This window comes from Leucopleurus acutus (genome assembly GCF_964270905.1).
Source record: "Leucopleurus acutus genome assembly, chromosome: 16".
In the NCBI taxonomy this organism is placed as follows: domain Eukaryota; kingdom Metazoa; phylum Chordata; class Mammalia; order Artiodactyla; family Delphinidae; genus Leucopleurus; species Leucopleurus acutus.
In genome coordinates, this window is record NC_139158.1 from 23,062,049 (window position 1) to 23,083,062 (window position 21,014).

The 21,014-nt window shown below is 42.7% G+C and overlaps 1 protein-coding gene and 1 pseudogene across 5 annotated transcripts in view; one reads left to right on the plus strand and one right to left on the minus strand.

Annotated features, from left to right (window-relative positions):
- The window catches only part of VPS35L (VPS35 endosomal protein sorting factor like), a gene marked incomplete at its 5' end in the record, with an annotated part of 129,505 nt that overhangs the window by 76,514 nt on the left and 31,977 nt on the right, over nt 1–21,014 (minus strand). For 3 of the 4 annotated variants that reach the window (XM_082857442.1, XM_082857441.1, XM_082857443.1), the window contains 6 exons: nt 4,972–5,094; nt 5,583–5,660; nt 9,445–9,538; nt 10,855–10,902; nt 11,606–11,702; nt 18,147–18,206. In XM_082857442.1, the coding sequence (XP_082713568.1) occupies nt 4,972–5,094; nt 5,583–5,660; nt 9,445–9,538; nt 10,855–10,902; nt 11,606–11,702; nt 18,147–18,206 (500 nt within the window). Of the gene's footprint in view, nt 1–4,971; nt 5,095–5,582; nt 5,661–9,444; nt 9,539–10,854; nt 10,903–11,605; nt 11,703–18,146; nt 18,207–21,014 lie in introns of those variants that run through there. The other variant, XM_082857444.1, reaches the window with a different exon arrangement.
- Nucleotides 12,080–12,621, plus strand: LOC309972886 (ubiquitin-ribosomal protein eS31 fusion protein-like; annotated as a pseudogene). Its single transcript has one exon. The product of its transcript is annotated as a ubiquitin-ribosomal protein eS31 fusion protein-like (transcript).

The window sequence follows — 21,014 nt, forward strand, 5'->3', positions numbered from 1 at the left end:
CATGCACCTTTCTTTTTGTGGGGTAAAGGGTATATCTTTGTGACACTTCATTAACATATTTGGATTTGTATAGCCACCATCACATTTAACTACTGGATTTTTAAGGTTATCTCCAGATTAGGGTTATCTGCCCACTTCAAAAGTATAGGAAAAGAAAAAAGAAGTTGGGTCAATAACACATTTCTGTTTTCTAAACTGAGATTAACTCATACACAGCCCAGGGTGCTCAGAGGATATGTACTTATGCTTTTACTAAATAGCCTTCCAATCAGCATTTACAATTACTGCTCCATAAAAAAAGTGAACTAAATGATACACATATCACATTTTCCTTATTTTTCTAGATGAAACAAACATGTAAAACAGTAGGCAAAATCATAAACTAATCTTAAAAGCTAGTATCTTTCCTCCAATCCAGAGTTAATATGGCTCAAGTCTCAAAGAAATAAAATATTTCAGTGTGAATAAAAAGAAATTTTATACCCCAGGTAGTAAAATGAGAAATTTAGAATTTTTCCTTTATTTATCTTTCTCTGGGGATTTTTCCCTAATTCAAAAGAATGAAAATAACACACTTGTATGCTTGAGAGGGATTTATCATCGACCAAGAATAGTCTTAGATTTGCATTACTAGCCTAATCATACATTAGAATGTTTAAAGGGCAATTTATAGTATGACCATCGGAGTAGCAGTCCCATGGGTCAATCCGTTTAAGTCCCACCTTAAAATGTAGCAGTTAACAGGAGACACCTAGAATGAAAGAGTCTAAAGCAGTCAAGGGAACAAATCTGTTGGCTTCAGTCACTGCCAAAATGGCTACATGACCTCTTTCTAACTGTGTGACTGTAAGAAGTTTGTAAGCCTCAGGTACCCCATCTGTAAAATGGGTATAACAGCAACACCTAGCTTGGGGAAGCTCTGAGAGTGAATTAAGATAGCCCAAGTAAAGTAACTAATACAGGCAGACCTCAGAGATATTGCAGGTCCTGCTCCAGACCACTGCAATAAAGTGAATATTTCAAAAAAGCAAGTCACACGAATTTTTTGCTTTCTCAGTGCAAATAAAAGTTATGTTTACACTATACTGCAGTCTATTATATGTGCGATGGCATTATGTCTAAAAAAATGTACATACCTTAATTAAAAAATATTTTATTGCTAAAAAATGCTAACCATCATCTGAGCCTTCAGTGAGTCATACGTTTTTTGCAATAGTAACATCAAAGATCACTGATCACAGGTCACCATAACAAATAACAATGAAAAAGTTTGAAATATTGCAAGAATTACCAAACTGTGACACAGAGACACAAAGTGAGCAAAATGCTGTTAGAAAAATGGCACCAATAGACTTGCTCGACGCAGGGTTGCCACAAACCTTCAATTTATGAAAATGCACTATTTGCGAAGTGCTCATAAAGCACAGCACAACAAAACGAGGGGTGCCTGTGGGGCGCATGGCAGAGGGAGCCTCAGAAAGAGGTGGTTAAGGGCTCAAAGCTTAGCAGCATCTCAGACCCATCTCCCCGCTCCATTCTTCACAGCCAACCAACACTGCCTTCTAAACTCTTCCTGAAAGGTCACAAAATTTTCCTAACAATAGGTATTTGTTATAATGTTAAGCAAGGGAAAAGCATCATAAAATCATACAGGAAATATTTCTCATCTACAAAACCACAATTACAGAGCAAGAATGAAAGTGGAGAGAGAAATATTAAAAAGAAAATGCGCCAAAACGTTAACAGTGACCAGTTATTCATGACCGAATTTTAGGTGGCTCCTTTCCTCCTTTTAACCTTTCTGTCTTTTCCGAGTTCTTTCCAGTGAATATGTACTCTCCCACCCATTCTGCCTCTTGGTTTTTCCATGGCTACCAAATAGTTCTCCTCTAATCCATCTCAGATGCTTCTGCCAGTTTGATCTTCAAGCACCACTTTTTTCAGATTATCCCCCTGGTCAAAAATATTCAAGCGCTGCCTGGTCTCCAGGACATGATGTTCAACAACCTCTGCCTGAGCCACTCCCAGCCAGCCTAGTCCCTCACTCTTCTCCAGTAATGCTTGTCTCCTTATTATGTCCGTCTATACAGGACCCGTCCCTCAACCCCTCCTTACTGCCCCTCTGCTCATCTCCTGGCCTTCAAGTCAGTCCAGGCTCCCATCTGCTGTTAAGGTCAAAGACAACAATGGTAACCACCCCCATCTGCCTGCTGCCTACCATGCCCCAGCTCTTGGCCATGCGCTTGACGTGCACGATCAGTCGTCTCATGAGAGCCCTTCGAGGAAGGTTCTATTATTAGCCCCATTTTACAGCTGGTAATACTGAAACACAAAGAGGTAAAGCAGCCCAAGGCAACACAGCCACAGTTGGAACCCAGGTCTGCCCGACTACCTGGCCCAGCCTCTACCACCTTCCTCTTCCCTCCTTCAACAGTGACAACCTGCATCACACAGCTTAGCAAGTGATCATGAGATTCCACACCAGACAAGATAAAAAGCTGCTGAAAATGATGAGAAGCTTATCAAGGGATTCGTTTTCATTGCCCAAAAGCAGGCTTTATGAAACGGTTGCTTTTTTCTCTGCAGAATGTGCCTAAAATTGGGGGCATAAATGTTTTTCACTTACTCTAATTTTAATTGTATAAGGGGGAAAAATCCTGTCTTTAAACAACAACAAAAAAGCCTTTTTGAATAATCACTCCTTGATTTTTGGGGGGGAAGGGATTTGGTATTTCAATTTCGATCTGAAATTTCGAACATCAGATATTTGCAGCTGAAGGCACTTCTCCCTTCTCTCATCTAGATAGTTCCCCCTTCCTCTCTCACACCTACCTGTCATGTGCATTGCCAGCTGCTGCAGACAAACTCCTACATTCTGCAGGCGTGGCCTCTTACAGACACACACAGCTCCAACTCCCCGGTGGACACATCCCAGCCACTGTCAAAGAGCTTTTAGGTATCATATTGCCACACACATCTTCAGCACCACCCTGCACACTGACATTAATTCTTCCACATTTTGAAAATGACTTTTTTTATGAGACACTGCAAGTTCCTTATTTAAATGCCCCAAGAATCAGAGTTTATTATTATTCAGGTGACCTAATTTTTTTAATCACTTCTTCTAGTGCAATAATGATTTCCTAGAGTTTTACTCCCCAGGAAAGCTCTACTCTCAGCTTCTGCCATCCTTTGAGATTACTGGCACTTAAAAGGAAGAATGCCTTATGACATGTACTTTTTGTTTTAAATCCAATTTTGCTTTTCATTAAAGTAAGGAGAAAAAAATAAGTGTTCTCATTTTCAAATGATTCTGTCTTGCTCATAGGTTTCAGTCATTCAGCTGAATTGGTCAAGTTCATGATACGTCTTCCCAGGAGCCTGGGCCAGCGTGTGGTGGCTGAGACTACACTGAAGATCACAGAGAATGGCCTGCAAGTTTTCAAAGCATCTTCTGTTAAACTGGCTTGATTTAAAATCAATTTACTCAATGGTAAAAAATTCACCTGAAATATGAGATGTCCCTATTTTTCTCCACATACTTTAGGATTTGGAAAAATTTCAATATATGCAAGACATTATACTTGCTGAAAAGTTAAAAAACAGGGCAAAAAAATAAGTTAAGACGATCCAAAATCTTGCCCTCCCGCGATATTCTGTCATTATCTCTCTCCCAATTCTCCTGTGCAGATATGAAAATCACGTTTGCAATCCCGATGACACAGCATTCAAGCGCTGTGTGTGGGACTCTCCACTAAGCACTGTAAACGGACTGCCTTGTTTGATCCATGCAGTAGACTAGAAAATAGGAAGTATTACTGCTCCCATTTCACAGATAAAGAAAAAAGCTGAGTGATTAGGGACAAGTGACTTGGCCTCTGCTTTAGTCTGACAGCTGTAAACAACAGAGCTGAGGTTCAGATTTAGGCACCCCAACTCCAGGGCCCACACTACCACTTAGGACACACACAGTAACAGGTGTAACTTCTTTTTTTCACTTGAGCACATCAGTGTGTACTCCATCGTGGGTCTCCATCATCTTAAATGGCCCCACAACATTCCACTGAGTACACAGACCATAATTTAACCAATCCCCTTCTGATGGCTGTCTCCACTGTTTCACTAGCGTGAACGCAGCTACACATGTGTATGTGTGTGTGCTTACGCACTCATCAAGTTATTTCTACCGGATATTTTAAAAAGTGGATTGCTTAGTCACAGTCGTATCTTTTTTTTCTTAACAGCTGTCAATATGTGTTTGCAGATACAGGGAAAAGGCAGGTGGATTTGAATTTTGCTTTACTCCAAATATCCTTGTTTTGTAGCAAGGTCTTTTTTTCCCTCACAAAGAATAAATTCTCAACCATCAACGAGAAGACAACAGAAGCTTCATCTATCACAGTTATTGCGACAATCTGAAACTGGTGTTCCACTGAAATTGCTTCTCAGTCTTGGGGAAGAAAAAGAGTATTTCTGCTATGATTCTGACTTCACTTTAATCCCTGACAATGCTTCAATTAGACAAAAAAGAAAAGAAAAAAAAATTTATAAGAGCAATTACGTACCTTGAGTTTCACTTTCCTTCCATAAAATGGAGAAAATATTATCTGCTTTACGACTTTATTAACTTATTATCAACACAAAAGGAGTGCATGAAGGTTAGTGAAGAGGCAATGAAGCCTGCTGGCCCTGGAGTCGGATTCAATGGGTTTGTGTCCAGTCACTGCCACTTTCTAGCTGTGTGACCTTGTGTAGTTATTTGGCCTCTCTGGGCCCCTACCTCCCCCTCCCAGAGGTGGTAAACAAGGCAAGGCAGGAAAAGTGCTGAGCGCAGAACCAGTCACAACAGTGAGCCGTTATGAAAGGGCCCTGATTATGTCCCTGGGCACACAGGTGTAGGGCTTGTTACGACACAGAAGAGAGGAGCCCTCCTTGGTGGTGAGCTTCACACTGATGCCACCTGGCAGTTACCTCGGGGGCATGGTAGGAAATGCACTGGAAGATCCAGTCCATGGCAGGCGAGTACAAGGGGAGGTAGGATGGAAGCTCCACTCCCTGAAGCACCAGCTGGTTCTGGACAGTATCGCCGTGAATCTACAGGAGACCAAATAAACACTCAAAAGAAGGGGAAGTCACATAATAAACGAATAGCATGTAACTCACAGACTGCGCATATCTGCAGGCATCTGGATGGCCCCGAGAGAAATAGCCTGGTTTCTCAGGGTTTTTTTAAACTAGAAAAAAGCACACAAAGTTTCCCATGTCACCAGGCTGAGCTGTTCTGGGAATGTGTGCTGTGCAGAGAAGTAACCTGATAAAACTGGAGCCAGCAGATGCTAAGAAGAAAGGCTGATCAACGCGAGATGTTTCCTGGTAACACATGCATATTAACCCTCTCTGCTTGTTCAGTACAATCAGCACGTTTTAACTGTGTGTAACAGACTCGAGTGTAATTCTATAGGGTTTACACATTCAAAGAACTTTAAGGCAATCTCGGCTTGGAAACCCAACTGGGTTTTATAAATTTGTGATCACGTAGCTATTACATCAGTTAGCTGCGCTGACTGATGGTGTACTCTTACCTGTTTGAATGTGAGGAGGAAGTCAAAGAAGTTCTTATCTAGGCTTTCTTTGAGATGTGGAGCCACTTCCATGCCCACCTGTAGCCAATCAAAATGAAATTACCTTGACCATGGAAAAACAGGTTGTAAATAACATATACAGTGTGATGTCATTTTTTGTAAATTAAAAATATACACATAGACAGATATAGGCAGAGGTCCAGCAAGTTAACTTTTATTCTTTTTGCTTATCTGTTTTCTTATTCAATAAGCATATCTTGCTTTTATAAGAAAAACCACAGAAGCTATTTTTAATGAAAAAAGGGCAACATTTGCAGTAATCATCTTAGCAATTTCCCAAAGGTAATGAAAGTATGACTGAACAGATGACCAAGGGAACAAATCAATACAGCACTAAGGAGAAATGTACTCTCAAGATCATGTATACGATATTCTCTTCCTCTCTAAAAAACGATAAACACACGTGTGGCTGTACTTATTAAATGAAGCAAAAAGATTCTGGTATGTAAGAGAGTCAGCTGGGACTTCACTGTTGCATTGTTAAAATACATGGATTCATTCTTTGCTGGGCAGTCATGGAAGCAGACATAAATTTTGATGTATTTTAAGCCGGTTTTTATTAGACAAGCATGAAGCCTAACAATGCTGTAATCCACTGGTTCCTTCGTTCATTGTTTTAAAAAGATGGTAACATTTTCAGCTGAAAAAATTTGCTAATCATAGAGAAGGTGGCCAGAGCCTAGGGTTGGATGGAAAAGTGAAGGTCTCAGCTATGGCAGGGAGTGCAAGTATTTAAAACAAAACAAAGCATCATGATGTTCCTTAAACTGAGCTCCTCAGAACACCCCTCAATTCCACACTGCTGCTTTAGCACGAAAACAACTTTGTAAGGGGAGTTGCTTTCTGGGACCTGGTTCCTTCCAAGGGGGACAGATTCCTGCCACTCACCTCCCCCCCTACCCAGAGGTCATGAAAATTCATGATAACAAGGTTTTTTAGATGTCTGTAAAGAATTCCTTTGAGAAGAATTATGCAAGATCCACTGGGGCGGTAAATTCCAAGGGCATCTCTATGGCTGTTGGGGATGCTTCCAAGGACAGGCACAGAGATTAAAAAAAAATACTAACAACAAATGTCAGATCCACTTCTACTGTGTTCTGATTCTATTGCCTTTCCTTCCACTAACCATTTTGTAGAAAAGGCAATAATTACCTGTTAGGCGACAGCAAAAAAAAAAAGCCCAGTGGACAAGCAGTGGAGAGGAACTGAAGGGGCCATGACTTAGGAGTTAATCATACTTTCCTTTAATAAGCAGCTGTGAGGTCCCCCCATGCCCTGCCTACTCAGTGCCTTTGTGGGTTTTTTTTTTGCGGTACGCGGGCCTCTCACTAGTGGCCTCTCCCGCTGCGGAGCACAGGCTCCAGACGCGCAGGCCCAGCGGCCATGGCTCACGGGCCCAGCCGCTCCGCGGCATGTGGGATCCTCCCGGACTGGGGCACGAACCCGCGTCCCCTGTATCAGCAGGCGGACTCTCAACCACTGCGCCACCAGGGAAGCCCTGACTTTGTGTTTTGTTTATGTCTTCCCGTAAAGCCAAATGAGCAGCTTGGAAATCTGCTTGGGTCTAAAAGGTTTCTACCTAGAGTAGCAAGGGTAGTTACTCATGATTTCCATCTGCTGTTTCTGCCTGCCTGGCATTCATTCCCTTTGTTTCTGGAATCAGTAAAGTGGATTTGTCTTCGGGAAATCAAACTTCCCTCTCAGACCAGGTCTGTGGCAGAGCTGGACCCGGCCGACCCTGAGCTGCAGGGGTGGGCACGTGACCCAGGCTCAGTCCGTAGGCATATCCCATCCCATGGCCACAGTGACTGGTCTATCTATGGACAAGGGACCCAAGGTGGTGCGGTGAGTTTCTGCCCTGAAACTCTGGCTGGAACTACTGCGGAAAAGGCACTCTTGCCACTGGAGTTCCTAAGTCAAGAGGATGGAGGTCTTTCCACCATATGGAAAAAGAAAGCCTCAGAGTGCAGTCACACAGAGGAGAGCAGAGCTGAGCAATGAGGGAGGAAACAACTCTTGACATGGTCTGGGGGCCCTGGGTCTGCCATGCATGCACTACCTCAGGCTCTTCAGACGCAACGGCCAACAATTTCCCCCCTTTTGCTTCAAAGTACTATGAATTGGGGTTTTGCCACTTGCAATTGAAAGAATCCTTACTGATGCACACTGTCTCCTTCTTTTTATATCAGAAGATTTTCAGTAACTACCCAACCAGGGAAATCAGTGCTCTGCCTAAATTGACACAAATGGTTTCAGATACAGTGCATCTCATCACCAGCTTTCCTAGGGTGGGTCTGTAATTTCTCCTCATTGCCACTGAGTTTTAAAGTTGCATCTGTCATGCAAAGGCACGTTATATGCAACAAATACCATCTTTCACTAGGTTGTGTACCTTACTTCAAACTTTAAAACTGGAACAGGTTTGTAAGGAATGAATATTTCCACCCACTTTCTGATTTCTGTTTAATAACTGTGTGTCATAAAACACACTGAGATTCTAGATCTTTATTATTCTACTATTACTGACGTCAAGGTGAGTTCAAAGAATGTGATGTGTCCTACAAGGGGAAAGGCAGCAGAGCACAAATACACAAGTGATAGTATCCTTTCATCCCACCGCAGGATCCAGCAGCATTCTGCACAGAATAGGCCCTCAGCAAACACTGACACGGCTGGAGCGTTCAAGCTCCCGATATCCCAAAGCTGAGGCTCCAGGAAACATATCTGATGTTCCCGTATGAAAAATCCACGCCAAGTTTCAAGCGGATGGCAACGCGTAAATGCTTCGGCCCCGGTTACTACGAGGGAGCAAGTGCCGTTTAACGGAGAGCTTTTCCTTTCTTTCTTTTTTTCTTTTCTCCCTTATCAGGGAGTGGACCTATAAAAAGTATCCTTCCTAAGGATGTCGGCTACTCACTCTGAGGGCAATGACTGTTTGATTTCTTTGTGACACTGGAGACCACAGGGCTTCTGTCATTTGTTAGACGTCACATAAAAGAAGCGGATCAAAGGCTACGGTCCTCGCCTTCTGATTTCTTGGCACTGGAAGTCTGGGGTTCATCAGGACCCTAAAGAACAGGGGCAATAACCCCTCTCTAAAGGTGAACAATGCCAACGGAACTAGCAAGGGGGACTCCACAGAAAGCTACCAGAGGCAAAGGCCCCATGTGAGTTGAAGAAAAACGAGTGTAAACTCTCCACAGGGTGCATTTTTCATAAATGAAAAACGTACTAGTTTTAAGTAGGAGCTTCACGGTGCTTTAAAGGAGAGAAAGGCTGAGTGATTTACAATCCTCGCCAGCAGAGCAGCCCTCCAAGGCCAGGCGGCACAGACCCTGATGCCCGCCGTCACCAGGCGCCTCGCCCTGCCAGACAGCCCTCACCAACTCGCGCTCCAATCCAACTCTTTAATACAGAGACCAAAAATCTAATAAAACAATCGAATTCCAAGACAAAGGGAAAGCATGTTTCGAGTCAATGAAAAGCAACCTATCAGCCGAAAGGCTCTGGGAGCCTCCTTCCCAGCAAGAAGGGAGAAACAATTAGTTCTGAAACTTAGTTCGTTTCTAAGAAGATGACCTTAAACACCCCCTAATTAGAGTTACTGGTAAGTGGGTCTACTTTGAAATTAATTTTTAAAAGGAATCCTACAGTTCTGCTTTCTGCGAACAAGCTGTGCTCTAAAATTAGCAGCTAATAAAGTCCTTCTTCCAGTGACTGGTGAGGTGGCGGGGAGGGAGAAGCGTGAACATTAGAGGAGACAGGACACGGTCACAGGCGCGAGTGCAGGGACGCAGCTTACCCTGCACAGGTAGGCCCTGGCGTACACCGACACCAGAGGGTCCCCGATCCCTCGGACCATGCAAGTCAGCCGGGGCAGACACTCTGAAATCCCCCTGTTAGAGACAAAAAGACAGCAGCATTACACCCCGTGGGAGAACTCTCCGTTCTTTCATTTTTTTTTTTAATAAGAAAAGCTAGACTTCCGAAATGCAGGGGGGAAAATCAAGCTTCGGAACCAAACCAAGGCCAAAGTCTGAGTCTTCTAAGGCCGTGTAGCACGTCTCTCTCTTGCCACGATTCATACTTTGAATGGTTTCTTTTACCTTCACCATTTGCTCAGGGCTGGAGTCTAACCTTCACTCTTTCCCTGCTTGAGGTCACATTTATTTTACTAATTTAACGATTTTTGTCCCCCGATTATTTTCCATTGACAGCTCACTCCTTGACCTTCTTGATATTTTCGTCGTGTCCATATTCCTTTGGTACTGATTTGCGCCCTGTGCCCCGCCCCTTCCTAGCACCTGACACCCAGCACCTCAGGCTAACATCCGCATCCCCCTCAGTGTGAACTGTGACTTATTTATTCCTCCTGCCACGTGGGCCTTCCATCTGCCTTGGGCATTATTCTCCCCCAACTGGTGAGGCAGAGTAACTCTTTCTTCAGCGCCACGTTATCCCCACAAACTCCCCCAGGCATTCCCAGATCCCAATCAAACACATTTGGTACACATTCTAAATCCAACCCAACTATTCCTCAGAGCTCCGTGAGTCAGCCCATGGCTTTGAGGAGTTGATTATCTAGACGGGATCCAACACCACTCAGTCTTTCAGCAGCTCTGCAGAAAGCAGATCTGGTTTCTCCCAGTTCTGCAAAACTACTCTCAGTACAATGCCCGAGGTGACCCAGAGTAGCAAAGGGCTTAGGGGCAAAGGCTTTTTTTCCTTCTGACATCATCTTGCACAGCAGCCGCAAAGACAATGAGTGAGGGCCCACGGGTGTCGCTCCCAGTGTGGTGTGTCCAGCTCACCAGACCCTCACAGACCCCTTCTTAGGGCCTTGTTCACAGAGGAGACTGGGGGTCCGAGATGCTAAGTAACTTTCTCAAGACCACACAGCTAGTAATAGCAGAGCTAGGATTCAAATACAGTTGAGCTGAACTTCCATGAGTTAGTCAACCAACCGCTCCCAGCTTGAGTTTTCTTCTCTGTAAAATGGAGATTAAAAAACTATCTCTAAGTTTTCATTTGGATTAAACGAGAAAATGGATGGAAGGTGCTTAACACCAGATCCGCTACACACTAAGTACTCAAAGAATGACAGCTGCTATTACATCGTCATTAGCATGTGTGTGTATGTGTGCGCACAGGCATATATGAGAGAGAAATTTTTTGGAAATGTATGGTCCCGGACTTTTAACAAGAGCCTTACGTTTTGGAGAGGAACTTGTTACACTTCAGGATGGATGCTTCCACATAGCTACGAAAACATTCTGTTAAGGAGACATTTTCCAGATGGTCTGCTCCCTATGGGGAAAAGCCTCAGCTATTCATGCAGAGACCTTGGTGCGTCTTCAGGAAAGGGGGCCACAGTGACTCTCAGCAATCCAGAGAATTAAATTAGCGAGTGGCGTGTGGTTTCTATACTTGGTTTTCAAGGTTTTATATTTATTTATAATAAAATCTGGAAAACGCTGTACGCTGATGTATGGTCGCATGCTGAAATTTAAACTGGGTTTTGAGCATTTCCAGTAGAGGCTTTATGGGGAAAAGGATGAAACACAGAGAACTAAGATTCCATTTGTGTGTAAGTTGAATTCTCTGTCCTTCAACACTGGTGTTTGTGCAGAGAAGCTTGACCCTGTTCCTTTCAAGTTCTTGAAACCAGAGAAAACACAAAAAGATGAAGCATTTTAACTGAGAAAATTAATGTGGGAATGTTCCTCAGGGAAACAAAAGCCTGGTACATGGCACTATAGTCAAAGTAAAAAAACAGAAAACTGGGGAGAGCCAGAGTCCAAGGACCTCGTGGACAATGTGGCTGGCCCTGTACTTCCAGGCTAGCAACCGTAAGAGAACTGCATTTCCAACAGGAATTTCAGGGCAGCCCATTACATGGCTTCTATTAGCAGTGCAACTCTTGCAGCCTATCTTTAAAACCATCAGACAGAAAAAAAGGATACAATCTCGGAATGAGTTCCCTGATGGAAGCAATCTTGAAAAACCAATTTAAGCATGTTTCTTTGGCTGTGTCATTTACATTCTCTGGAGAGAAGTGATCTGTAAAACAAAAATAATATCTATCAGCCCCTAATTCTTGGGATCTGTTAGAGCTGCTATGAGTCCTAGGACAAAAAAAAGTTACAGTGGAGCAGAAGAAGGGGTGGGGCACCCAGTCCTTCTATGTTTTTCCTTCCAAATATCATTATTATTAGGAAACAACTGGTGGCAATGATAGCTGACACACAAAGGCTTTCTAAGTGCCAGGCGCCGTCCACAGTGTATAGACATCAGCTCACCTAATCCCCACAAGAACCCTCCAAGTTACATACTTTTATTGTCCTCTTTCATAGACACAGAGGGCAAGGCACAGAGAAGCTTAGGGACTTGCCCAGGGCACACAGGAAACCGACGTAAGAGTTCCTTTTGGACCTGCCATCTGCGGTGGCACCGCCGCCAATATGCAGATTTTTGTGAAGACCCTGACGGGGAAGACCGTCACTCTCGAGGTCGAACCCTCGGATACGATAGAAAATGTAAAGGTCAAGATCCAGGACAAGGAAGGAATTCCTCCTGACCAGCAAAGACTGATCTTTGCTGGCAAGCAACTGGAAGATGGATGTACTTGGACCACAACATTCAAGAGGAGTCCACTCTTCATCTTGTGTTGAGACTCCGTGGTGGTGCTAAGAAAAGGAAGAAGAAGTCTTACACCACTCCCAGGCAGAACAAGCATAAGAGAAAGAAGGTTAAGCTGGCTGTCCTGAAACACCATAACGTGGAGGAGAACGGCAAAATCAGTCGCCTTCGTCGGGAGTGCCCTTCAGGTAAACGTGGTGCTGGAGCTTTTATGGTCAGCCACTTTGACAGACATTATCGTGGCAAATGTTGTCTGACCTATTGTTTCAACAAACCAGAAGACAAGTTTAATAAAAGACATGAACTAATGAAAAAAAAAAAAAACAGACGTAAGAGTTAGAATTCAACTCAGGCAGTCTGGCTCCGCAGCCTATATTCTTAGCCACTGCCTCTAATTTAATTCACTGGTTCTTGGTGTACCCACCAGTAATTATGGTGATACTATTGAGAATTCCAGATGCTTGAGGAACCTGCAACTGTAATATTAAATGTGATCGATCAGTGTTTGTGCTCTAAATATCACATGGACCAGACTTGAAAGGTAAAGCAAGACTCTGAGGCGAGAAACCAGCCAGAGTTAGGCTGCCAGCTCAATATGGCACTAAGACTTGAGTCACTTTGTGGCAAAACTGCCACTTTCCCCGCTTACCTACTCTCTTCCTCTTTAATAGAACTCTCATTTTCTGCTGGGCATACGGCCATCCTTGCAGCTCAGTGTGGCCATGTGACCAAGTTCTGGTCCCAGGATATAAACAAAAGCGCAAGGTCTGGGAACTAGCTGTAAGGGAAAGGGCTTGATCTTCGTTCCTTCTTCCTTCCTGCCGGCTAGAATGCAGATACGATGGCTGTGACCTCCATAACCATCTCGAACCACAAGAGCAAGACCGAAGTCAGGATTATTGGCCCCACGGGCTGGCTGCCCACTAGCCCTCATCCTCCTTACTGCGATTTGGAGTTTTCTGGCACTGACAACCAAGCCCAGTCATGACACACATCTTAATAAGGAATGGAAAAGAGTACGGAAAAATGAAAACAAAAACGAACAACAAAAAACTCATCCACTCCAAGAAGGCCACTGTTGAACTCTTACATGAAAATGATTTCTTCTAAATGATTTCCACACAGATTGGAGCCCAATCCCGCCACTGGGTGTGCTTTACCCTTTCAGGATTCAATCAAAACAGGAGAAACTAATTACTACAGAACGTAACGGATGAGCATTAGCTTGCTGGCTGGTCTCACCTTGCCGTTCAGTGGCTCATTGTTCGTCCCTGACTCTACTTTCTGCTACTTGGTGGTACACCATTAAGGTGATCAAAATATCTATGGAATCAGCAAAAAGATAAAACTCTAGGTACTTCACGAGCTGAGAACAGTCACTCATCACAACGGCAGATATTTTGGAATCGCAATCTCAAGGATTCGTCTATTTTTGGACGTTCTGGCATGCTTCATTCATTCGAGAATTCTTCACTTGCCATTTTCAAAGGGAAGGGAAATTACCACTTTCCCTTTCCTGGCCTGAACCCGTGCACTTCAAAGTAACTTATTTTCAGGTTCCAAGAGATCCAGACAGGAAAAGATAAGGGTTATTCTTAAATTCGTTTGTCAATCTTGCCTTTTGGAAAAGGGAGAGGTGGGGTTAATTTCCCTTCATATGAACAAATCATGTGACTTGAGGCCCAAAAGCAAAAATAAGTCTCTGAGGTCATCTAAGAAAAACTCTTGCTTTTCAGTTGAGGCAATGGAGTGCAGCAGCAAAGGGTGGGATGACAGGGATTCCGTCTGCCAGAGAGAGCTGCACATCACACCAAAGGCAAGTTGCCCTGCGTGTACACATTGACTGAAAGCTATACAATAATCTTCATATGCAATATAAAGGCTTTAGGCTTTCCTTCCAGCTCAAGGAATAATTCAGGAAAAGGATTATGTTATGCAGGACTTTAAAATATTATAGAAAAAAAGTAAATAAACAAAACTGGAAGAAAAAAAATGTTACAGAAAACTCAATATTACATTACTTCATTTGCTCAATACAAACGTCTTAGGAACCAACTAAAAGTGGTATTCTAGGCTCCAGGCAGAAAACAGCACATAAGAGAGACCCTGCCCTAATGAAGCTTACATTCCAGTGGGGGAAGAAACATAATAAACACAGAAAGGAATGAGCAGGCAAACAAGAGAACATGCAATAGCAGTCAACACTAGGAAAGATATAAAACGAGGTATGGAATAGAGAGTGACCTGAGTTAATCTGGCAGGGGGGATTCATTAGACAGGGTGTCAGTCAGAGAAGTCTCCTGCAGATGGAGCATTTGAGCTGAGCCCTGAATTATAAAAAGGAGCTAGCCATGCTTAGATGTGGAGGCAATGTATTCCAGGAGGAAGAAACAGCAAGTGCAAAGGCCCTGTGGTAGGTATGACCTCTGGTGTGGTCAAAGAACAGGAAAGGGAGCCAAAGTGGTGAGAGCAAGAAGCGGGGGAGCAGGCATCACAAACCAGGTCGTGCGGAGTTGCAGCCTTTGGAGAGGAGTCTGAGAGTTTTTCTAAGTATGACGGAAACTCCCTGAAGAGCTCTGAGCAGAGGAATGGCATGGCATGACTTATACTTCAGTGCCTGAGCTGCTACGAGGAGAAGGAATTCAGAATTTGGAAATTAACTAAGAAGAGGCTTTGATGTAACAAAAACCAAAGATATTTTCCTCTAGTTCTCACTTATTTTTCTTTTATGGTGTTTCATTTTTCAACCCTAACTTCTGTGGATATTTTAGGAGGAGGGAGGACACCAGCGACTCTAGTTCTCTTTCATTTGCCAAGTCTCTACCCTGGCAGTGAGAGGTCTCTTTACATAACAAGGCTATATTATAGGGGTGCCACGTCACCTTAATATGTGCCTGAAAGGCCAGGTCAGTTAAGGACATTGCTTATCCAGATGCAGCTTACATCAGCCATGGAGAAAAACTGAAGATAGGAATGCCCCCAGTTGATGAGGAGAGCCACAACACAATAACCCAAGTTATTTCTCCCAACATGGAAATAGAACTGTTTCAGCACTTAGAGTACATTGCCTCTTCAGTCATATGCTGGATTAAGAAATGTTGGGGGAAAACTACACAACTAGTAGCATATACTTTCCGTGAACCCAAAGGACACTGGTATCTTTCTGAGGTCATAAGAGCTATGCCTTAGTTAAAACTCCTGAAGGTAAAGGGCTCGAATACTAAGTTCACAATCTGAACTTGATTCAAATGGAAAGAATGAGTACACACGCCACCGGACTTCTCTCTCCACATAATTTCTTTGGGCAGAATTCTGCATAGTAGGTTTCAAAGCTTTCTTCATAATTACTGTTAAGAGTCATCCCCAACATTATTGATGTTTCTGAGAAAAGTTTGCCCCTCTCCCTTTCAGGTTCTGGGAAGCAGAAAACACAAGCAGATGAAGATTTTAACTGAAAGGGGGGAAAATGAAATTATTTTCAAGAAAGCAAAAGCCCGATTCAAGGTAAAAAAAAAAAAAAAAAGGTATTTTGGGAGGGAAGAATTTAGTGATAAACGTGCTAATTAGTATATTTAGATAAGAACTAAAAGTGAACACGAAAGTAGCCTTTTATTCTGAATTTTTATAGTTTAGGTAGGGAGAAAGTTATTAGTAATTCTCCCTTAACTAGCCCTAAAATGTTGTTTGTATAGTTAGTGAAAACTAAGAGGAAGGAAAACTATTGCAATAGGTGCAAACACAAATGCCCTTAGGGGCCAGTCAGGTAATATAAATATTTTTAAGCAGTTAGGTATACAACAATAGGAAGAAGTAGAACCTATATGAAGAAGCATTTTAAAAAATACTGTTATAGCCAAAGAAAACACCTATCTGAGTTTATTTCTGCCTGCAGGCTAAGAATTTACTGCTGCTGGTATAGCATATGGAAGAAAAGTTGGCAAGTGTAAAATAAATGCACCCGAGTTTCCCAAATCCTTAAGTTGACAGAGAAGCCTTTCCATCAGGCTTGTCCCTGCCTCCAAGTCTTGAGAAGCCTAGAATGTGGGAGGAGCTGTTGGACATACATACACTACCAAATGTAAGGTAGATAGCTAGTGGGAAGCAGCTGCATAGCACAGGGAGATCAGCTCGGTGCTTTGTGACCGCCTGGAGGGGTGGGATAGGGAAGGTGGGAGGGAGGGAGACGCAAGAGGGAAGAGATATAGGAACACATGTATATGTATAACTGATTCGCTGTGTTATAAAGCAGAAACCAACACACCATTGTAAAGCAATTATACTCTAATAAAGATGTAAAAAAAAACAAACATTGCAGGTATGATGTGGTGGAGGGGAGGGTCTAGAGCAGCAGCGTCCAGTGGAAATACCATGCGAGCAGCACTCAAAAAGCTAAAACAAAACAGGTGAAATTTTAACAATTTACTTCATTTAATCCAATTCATCTAAAGTATCAGTTCAACATGTAATCAACTTAAAAATTAGTGAGATACTTCATGGTCTTTTATTTGTATAAGTCTCTGAGGGACTTCCCTGGTGGCCCAGTGGTTAAGACTCTGCACTTCCACTGTAGGGGCCATGGGTTTGATCCCTGGTCGGGGAACTAAGATCCCACATGCCACTCAGTGTAGCGAAAAGAAAAAAAAAAGTCTCTGAAATCCAGGGTATTTTTTTTTTTTATACTCACAGCACATCTCAGTTTGGACTGGCCACATCTCTAGTGTTCAAGAGCCCCACGTGACCAGTGGCCACCATATTGGATGGCGCAGGCCCAGCGCTAAGAACCAGGCTCTCGCTAGCTGGTGGCAGGGCTGTGGGCAAGTCCCTGACTCTTCCCCATTGGGTTTGCCCACCTATAATGAGACACGGTGATTCCTAAGAGCTTTTCTAACCCGAAAGGTCTGTAGAGTTCTGTCTTTCTCTCTGAGAAATGTACATATTAAATAGTTTTTAACAATATAGATAGATGGAAGGAAGGAAGGAAGGTAAGAAAGGGAAAAAAAGGAGAGAAAAAAGAGAGTGAAAGAGAGCAAAAGAGAGAGAGAGAAAGGAAGGAAGGAAGGAAGGAAGGAAGGAAGGGGGAAAGAAAGAGACAGAAAGGCAAGACAGATAAACAGACAAAAAGAAAAGAGGTCAAATTACGGGTACTGTCACATGCCATCTCTTCATCCTCCAGGGAAGTGCCGCTGCTAGAAGCAGAAGGAGGTGGGATGAAGGTGGAGTGAGCTTGTTCTAACTTGTACAGATAAGCGCGCTTCCTCTCAGCAGCGCTAGGAACTTGAAAGGAGGAATAAGAGGGAAAGGACGCTGTTGCTGGGCGTTCCATGCTGCTGGCCCCATCATCATCATTTATGTGACAAAAGAAATTTGTGATCTAGCTGTCCCATTATAACCTCCTGAGAGTTTAAAACTGAGTGGCAATAAATTTAATGCAAACATCACTTGGGCATAGAATGTAGATTCAAAGCATCTGTTATTATTGATTTATTTGACATTGTTCCTTAATATAAAGTTGATTTTATAAAGTAATTTGCTTCTTAGGAAAAACACATAGGAAAAATATTTAAATGTCCAGCAGCAGAGAACTTGAAGTTGGTATAAAAGTTCAGTTGAATCTAATTGTAATATCTCTTCATTCTTGCAGATTCAAATTACTTGCCCAAATCCCTAGCTGGGCTGTTGGAAAATCTAATGTTTTTTGAAGACTGAGATGATCAGAAATCCGTAAAGGCGTTTCTTTAACTTTTAACACAAAACAAACAAACACAAAAGCCTTTATTTCAGGTCTCAACAAATCCCGACTTGATATAAACCTTCTAGTCCTGACTTGAGGGCAGCATGAAACCCATGGAAAAGCTAAGACATTACCTGGTAAGATGCTGTGGTTATCCATACACATGGAAAAGATGCGCTCGTATACCAGCTTTCCTGGGGAGAAAAGGACATATGGTGTCAGCATTGTGCCCTTCAGAAGCAAACAATAAATTAATGTTTGTTAATTAGGGACACAGATGGTGGCATCTCCCATATGAGCTTCTACTTGTGATAGTATGCTGCCACCTAGTGGGACAAATTTTTAGCCATGATTCTTTTTTAATTTTAGATTTTTAATTAAAAGAGGGGACTTTCTGCTCTAGGCAGAAAAGTGATCCTTCACTTATGCTAAGCAAAATAAGTCAGACAGAAAGACAAATACTGTATGATTTCACTTGTATGTGGAAACTAAAAAACAAACAAACAAAAAAGAACAAATATAACAAAACAGAGAGTCATAGATACAGAGAACAAACAGGAGGTTGCCAGCGGGGAGGGGAAAGTGAGAAATAGGTGAGAGAGATAAATGAGTCATGGGTATGAAATATATGGTGCAGGGAATATAGTCAATAACTACGCATGATCTTTGTAAAATGACAAATAGTAACTAGACTTATCATGGTGATCATTTTGAAATGTACAGAAATATCAAATCACTCTGTTGTGTAACAGGAACTAACAAAGGTCAATTATACTTCAAAAAGAAACAAACTCATAGAAAAGAGATCAGATTTGTGGTTATCAAAGGTTGGGGGGAGGGGGAATTGGATGAAGGCAGTCAAAAGGTACTAACTTCCAGTTATAAGATAAATAAGTGCTAGGGATGTAATGTACAACATGATACATACAATTAACACTGCTGTATGCTATATATGAAAGTTAAGAGAGTAAACCCTAAGAGTTCTCATCATAATGAAAAAAATTTTTTTCCATTTCTTTAATTTTGTGTCTATATGAGAGAATGGATTTTCACTGAACTTACTGTGGTAATCAGTTCATGCTGTATGTAAGTCAAGTCATTATGCTGTACTTCTTAAACTTATACAGTGTTGTATATCAATTATATCTCAATTAAACTGGAAGAAAAAACCCCCAGATTTCCTGCTCCTTCACAAACTACGCGCCAAAAATGACCCACATCCCTCTAGGATAAAAATGAGCTTGAATAGATTAGTAGCTGCCCCCTGAAAACTACCCAGTTTGCCACAGTCTCCACTGCTCCCTACTGTCTTTCATCAACAGCCTGCTTCACGCACTTATGTAATCTGCCTGGTACCTAGAAGCACTGGAATTTGAGATTCATCTAGGTATACAAGTTCTACAAGGGCAGAGATTTGTACCTGTTTTGTTCACTGACATATTCCCAGTACCTAGATCAGTGCCTGACATACAGTGGGTGCTTCATCTTTGTTGGATGGATAGATGAACATATTTTAGGTTGTGTGGGTCAGAGATCACCATTGCAACTACTCAACTCTGCTACTGTAGCTCAAAAGCAGCCATAGACAATAGGTAAACAAATGGATGTGGCTGTTTCCAATAAAACTTTACTCACAAATACAAGTGTGCAGTCTGGACTTGGTCTACAGGTCAGCCTAACACAAAAAGTTTTATGTATTCTGTACGAATGTTATTTTGGAAAATGCTATCAATATTCAAAGGATAAAAGTTACAGTTCTATTCATTTTCTGGACTTTCCCAAATCACCTTTGATGTTGAAAGTATTTTCCCATGCCTATTTTCCCCCGCACAACCCCACCATTCAGGGCTACAAAGAACCACACCCCTTGTCCATACGCGGAAAAAGACAGGAGAGTTATAGGATCATTTCTGGTCAAAGAACATGAAATCAAATGACATCATCAAGAAATGACAGAATGCTAGGTTAACATGCAGGAAGCCAGCCAGGCTGAGAAGAGCCCTAGATGCCTCTCCCAGTGTGGACTACTTACATTACCATCACCGAAAGACACTTGTTAAAAATGTCCATTCCTGGGGCCCACCTCAGGGCCAGTGAAAAAGAATATTCTGGGGGGTGAAGACTAGGAATATGAATTTTGAATAACCTTAACGGGAAATTCTTATACACACTCAAGTGTGAGAACCACTGATTCAGGCAGGCGCTGTGGGTGCCTCCCTCCTCCCTCTAACCCAGGGGTTCTCAACCTTGGCTGAACACTCAGAGCACCTGGGGCACTTGAAAATGCGCTGATGCCTGCGTCTGTTCTCAGAGATGCTAACGTAAACGATATGGGGCACAGCGTGACCATCAGAAAGAAGTGTTTTTAAAGCTCCCCAGGTATGCAGCGAGGATGAGAATCACTGCCCCAAACCGTGGATTCAATTTAGAAGTTCCCGGGAAGCCTCAGGGACCAAGCTCCAGTTCTCAAAGCCACCTGCCTTTGTCCTCCTGGCAGGAAGTAACCTGCAGTCACGGGCTCCCCAAGGCAGCCACACCTGATGCCAAGAGAGGCCTCCTCTGAGATGAGCACAGAACCCCCGGCATTGGAACTACATGCAGTTTACCTTGGCCATCACACAGCACAGCAAGCCACGCTGGGCAACCATGTAACTTCTCATACCTCCTAGAGTGCGTGGACCGGGCTTAAGAGAACCCAATGCCTTTACTTCCTCCACAAAAAGCTTGCCATCTCTCCAAAACTAGCTTTCTTTTAAAAACGAAAGCACAACTTTTATATTTCACCTTCATATCCTAAGGCCTTTAACCACAAAACCATTTTTGGCCAAAAGAGTTTGGTGAATATTTGTTTTCCTTTGTTAAGTTAGTGGACAACTACTTTGAGAAATAATACCTGACCCTAGATTTTCTTTCTTGATTCACTTTCTTATAAATCAAGGACACTAATACAGATCGTTAACGACAGTGACGACAGTTAACAGTTTCTGAGCACCTTACTTCGT